Genomic DNA, 4,335 nt, shown 5'->3' on the forward strand with positions numbered 1-4,335 from the left:
TCAATCCACACCGCTCACGAGTCCACCACATCCAAACCGCCATGATGAGAAGAGTCAATTCCCCACGTCACGCTTTCCCCTCTCGATCGGGACGTGCGTGCGTCGGTTCCTCCCGCAGCGGCCGGAAGAAAACATCCCGGATACGGCGCCCGCGGCCCGGCCGAACCTTCCGCGGTAAGGAACCGACTCGGGCCACGTCTCCTCCGTCCCTCCCGCTCCCATATAAAACCCCCCTCCCCTGGTCGACGTCCTCACAATCTGATTTCAAAAACTTCCAGGCGCGCGCCGGCTCATCGATCGAACCTTCGTCGACGTGCGTACGTACTTGCGCCATGGACGCCGTCGTGTTGGGTGACGTTGATGATCTCGACTTCGACTTGGGTTTTATGGACGGGTTCGAGTTCGACCTGCTGGACATGGACCTCACCGAGTTCTGCCACGGCGACGGCGAGTGCTTGCTGCCTGCCGTGGCCGATAAGGATGGCGGTTTGGGTTTGGATTTAGGTTCTGATGACGGTGGCGAAGGGGGGAGGGAGAGCTCGCCGGACTCCGTGGTGACGGACGACGGCGCGCCGCCTCTGTCGTTAGAGCCGTCTGGGGATCGCGACGATGGCGAGATGTCGGCCTACGTGGGCGACCTGGAGAGGTTCCTCATGGAGAGCGAGGATGACGCGGAGGCCGGCGGGCCGTTCGCGGCCAAGGGGCTTGCCGCCAACGACCACTTGTTCGACGATCTCGCTGTTGCGGACGGCGGTTACGTCCAGCCGTCGACTGCAGCGGAGGAGTTTGCCGCCGCGGACTACTTCTTGGGTGATCTCGACGACGGTTACGCTGAGCCGGCGACTCCAGGGAAGGATCTCGTCCTCGACGACTACTTCTTCGGCGATCTCGTCTCGTACGACTACTTATACGATCCTGCTGTTGGGAGCGATGGCTGCGTCGAGCCCGCGGCCGTTGCCAGCGTGGACGATGCTGCATCATCGGCGACGGAGGAGGAGGATGCTGGCGAGTACTACGACGACGACGAAGCGACCTCGAGGAAGCGCGCAAGGTATGAATGAATTGAATCGAGTTTTCATTCATTCATTCTGTGCTAATTGCAAGTTTAGATCTTTTATCTTCCTGGGCCCTGGTAATCGGCAGAAATGGAACAAACAACCTGTACATAATTGGCAGTTAGTATTAGCTAGGTGAAGAAATTTCGTTTCACGAAAAAATTGATGTAGAAATTAACTCGAATATTGCACTATTATTACTACTTGCAGTTTGATCTTTCTTTTTCTGAAAGTGCTTGATCATCTTTGTCATGTGCGCTGCGTATATTGCACTATTATTACTTGCAGTTTACTCTGTTTCCCCTTTCTTTACATACATGAGAGGGATTATTTGCAACGAATTTCAATTTGATGAAACTTGTTGCTGATATTTCCGGTGCTGCCTCGGGCAGAGGAAGGGCGGCGCTGCGGTGCCACGCGAAGCAGAGCTCCGGGAAACGCCGGTGATGCATGCCATCTGGTCGATCTCGACTGGAAACGGGTGCCGCCCCCTTGGTCACCATTGGCTGCATCCCTGCACCACAGTGTGCCTGTTGGCCTGATCGATCGATGGATCAACCTGCAGTTACGGTCCGTCTGGGAGAAAGATGGCGACGGCGCCTGCCTCAGGTATTCGAACCGGTAGGTGAAAAATTCAGAGGAACATTTCCCCGTGTTCTTCTATGATATTTTCTGCCTTTCACACCAACCCGGCCATTGGACGATTATAAAGTCATGGGACGAACTATAAACAACACATACTCCTCTGTTCGGAGTAGAAAATTTTGGTAGCAACTCTCGAACAACACGTTTACAAAAAGAAAAGAAAGCTTAGTTTTATAATGTACGAGTACACCTAATATTCCTCTTCTTGTACACATACATCCCGTGCGCATTCCGGATGTTAGTAGAAGTACAAGAAACCTTCTACTAGGTAGAGCATGTCAGATTCTTGTTCTCGACCGTCCAGAATTTTTTTTCTCTGAAAATCCAGTGAGCGCCACAAATCGTCCAGGCTTGTGTTTATTCAGTGTGGGCCGCTTATAATCTTGCTCGTACTGCTACCAGTTAAGGCTTATTGATTGGTGTACGTTTAGAATTACAGGAAACCTTTTAGTTGGTAGAGCATGGCAATCTTTTGCTTTCTAAGCATCGTCGACAGTCCAGCCCCCTTTTCTCTGAAAAAAATGCCGTAAGCACCTTCAATCGTCCAGGCTTGTGCTTGTTCAGTGCGGATAGCATATAATCTGCTCGTGCTGTTCATTTCTTTGGGTAGACAAAAGCTTCAATGGTTCTGGCCCTGTGCAGTCCATCCATGGAAAAATTTGGAAGCGACTATGGTGTGAATTGTGATCAATGCACTCAGCTGCAGCAACGATTGTTTTCTCCCACTAATTATGAAGGCTGAACACAGTTTCCTGTATTGTCAGTTTACAAAGGAAAATTGGAAGGTATGGACTCCGAAAACAAGGTTCCTGTATTGTCAGTTTCCTTCAGAATTAAGCAGTGGCTGTGGCTGTTACAATCCTATGGTCTCTGCGGTGTGAGTGTGGCACATTTGGAAGTAGAGATGAAACCATATATCTGCATATGTTGAATGATCACAACACTCTTTGAAGCCTAGATCTTCTATCTATCAGGTTTGAGATCCCATCCTCTGTTCCAGTGTGCATGTACTCCGCCATCTCTGGAATTTTTTCGCCTTCACATTGTCTGTTCAATCGAGTGCATCTTTCTAGCAAGTGACTCGCTTGTTTCAGGCTGCCACACTCCGCCTATTTTATATCTTTTATTCTAGGTTTCTTTATCTTCTCCTTTAAAAAATCTTTTCACCTACCTATCTTTTCCAATTCGGGGTTCAGTAGTAAACAATTGTGTTTATTTCCAGCTTTTTTCTCTAAATTACTTGTAGAAGCTACTAGATTTTGCAGCTGTATTGTTCAAGAGTTCTAGTGTTTTATTTATATGCCTTTTTTTGGGATGTTGTACTGGAAGTATTGTGGTGAGCAATGAAAACTTTATTTTGTGTTGTCGCTGCATTTCCGTTTCAACTAGTAAAGTGTTTTCATGTGACATGTTTGCATTCTTGGTTTCTGGCGTTTACCTCATACAAAATCTTTAATTGTAGAAGCTCGGCGAATGAATATAACAACCACAAATTGTTTAGTTTTAGAGAAATCGAAATATATTTTACTTGGATTAAAAAAAGGATCTTATGTAACGGCTCATTAGCAAACCATTATGCAGTAATATTTTGCATAAAGTAACTTTGCTAAATGCTGTAGTAATTGCATGTATGAACAATTTTTTCATCGTGATTACTTTTAGTTACCATATTCCACTTTGGTTGCTAATTCTCCCAAACGGTATTTAATTGCTCTTAGTTATTTTAGAGTCATGTCTTTAAATTCGAAAATCCGCATCTGAGCCCAGGCTCAGATGCTCCCGCGCAGAAAAAAATTTCAAAACAATTACTAATTTTTTTTTAAAAAAAGCCAAATTTTTTTGTGTAGTAGATAATTTGTTGCGTGAGGACCGCTGCAATTTTCAACTCATTTGGACATTTGAGCAGCTCTCGACAAAAAAGACAAATCGGGTCAAAACATTTTGTGACTTTTTTACAGACCCCGATTTTGTCTTTTTTGCTGAGAGATGCTCAAATGTCCAAATGAGTTGAATTTTGCAGCGAACCTCACGCATCAAATTATCTACCACACAATTTTCTTTTGGAGTTTTTAAAAATTTTCTAGTATTTGTTTTGATTTTTTTCGTCGGCGCGGGTGCAGCTGAGCCCAGGTGCCAAATTGGCCTTCTCCTTTAAATTGGTCTTTTTAGAATAATTAAAGTTTTGTTATGGTACATTGATTTTCTCTAAACTTTCCTTCTTTAATAGTGTTCTGCGTTTGTACATCTATGTTCAAGTTGTGGTGCGATGGAATCAATTAGGCGAAAGGCTGTCTGGTTTCTGTTTAGATCACTAAACCAACATATTGCATGTGAAGTGTTGCTTGATCCATGCTTCACATGGATCAAGGATTCATTTAAATTGACTAGAATAAGATGCTATGTTATTTTATATGAAACTTGGCATGCATCATATTGTGATTGCATTTTGCCATTATTGTTTGTTTATTGAATGCTTGTTCTCTTTCTTGTGCGTAGTACCGGGAGACGAGACCAAGTACGAGGATCATGTTGATCCTATTTAAAACGTTTATGATGAGCAGAGTTTCGATCCCACCGAGGACATTTCAGGCAAGATGATCATTATCTTGTCACTACTATCTTTTCTTGCTAGTTG

The 4,335-nt window shown here is 45.0% G+C and overlaps 1 protein-coding gene across 2 annotated transcripts; it reads left to right on the forward strand.

The window, feature by feature from the left end:
* The first annotated feature begins 246 nt into the window (after window positions 1-246).
* On the forward strand, window positions 247-3,567 carry LOC123050772 (uncharacterized). 2 transcript variants are annotated; one of them, XM_044473508.1, is made up of 2 exons: window positions 247-1,051; window positions 1,444-3,567. In XM_044473508.1, the coding sequence occupies exons 1-2, from the start codon at window positions 333-335 to the stop codon at window positions 1,595-1,597; spliced, it is 873 nt and encodes a 290-aa protein (XP_044329443.1). In that variant the 5' UTR covers window positions 247-332; the 3' UTR covers window positions 1,598-3,567. The 2 variants fall into 2 exon arrangements, with proteins under 2 accessions (XP_044329443.1, XP_044329444.1); XM_044473509.1 differs by having other exon boundaries at window positions 1,448-3,567.
* Window positions 3,568-4,335: the final 768 nt, after the last annotated feature.

Source organism: Triticum aestivum, chromosome 2D (assembly GCF_018294505.1).
Source record: "Triticum aestivum cultivar Chinese Spring chromosome 2D, IWGSC CS RefSeq v2.1, whole genome shotgun sequence".
In the NCBI taxonomy this organism is placed as follows: Eukaryota; Viridiplantae; Streptophyta; class Magnoliopsida; order Poales; family Poaceae; genus Triticum; species Triticum aestivum.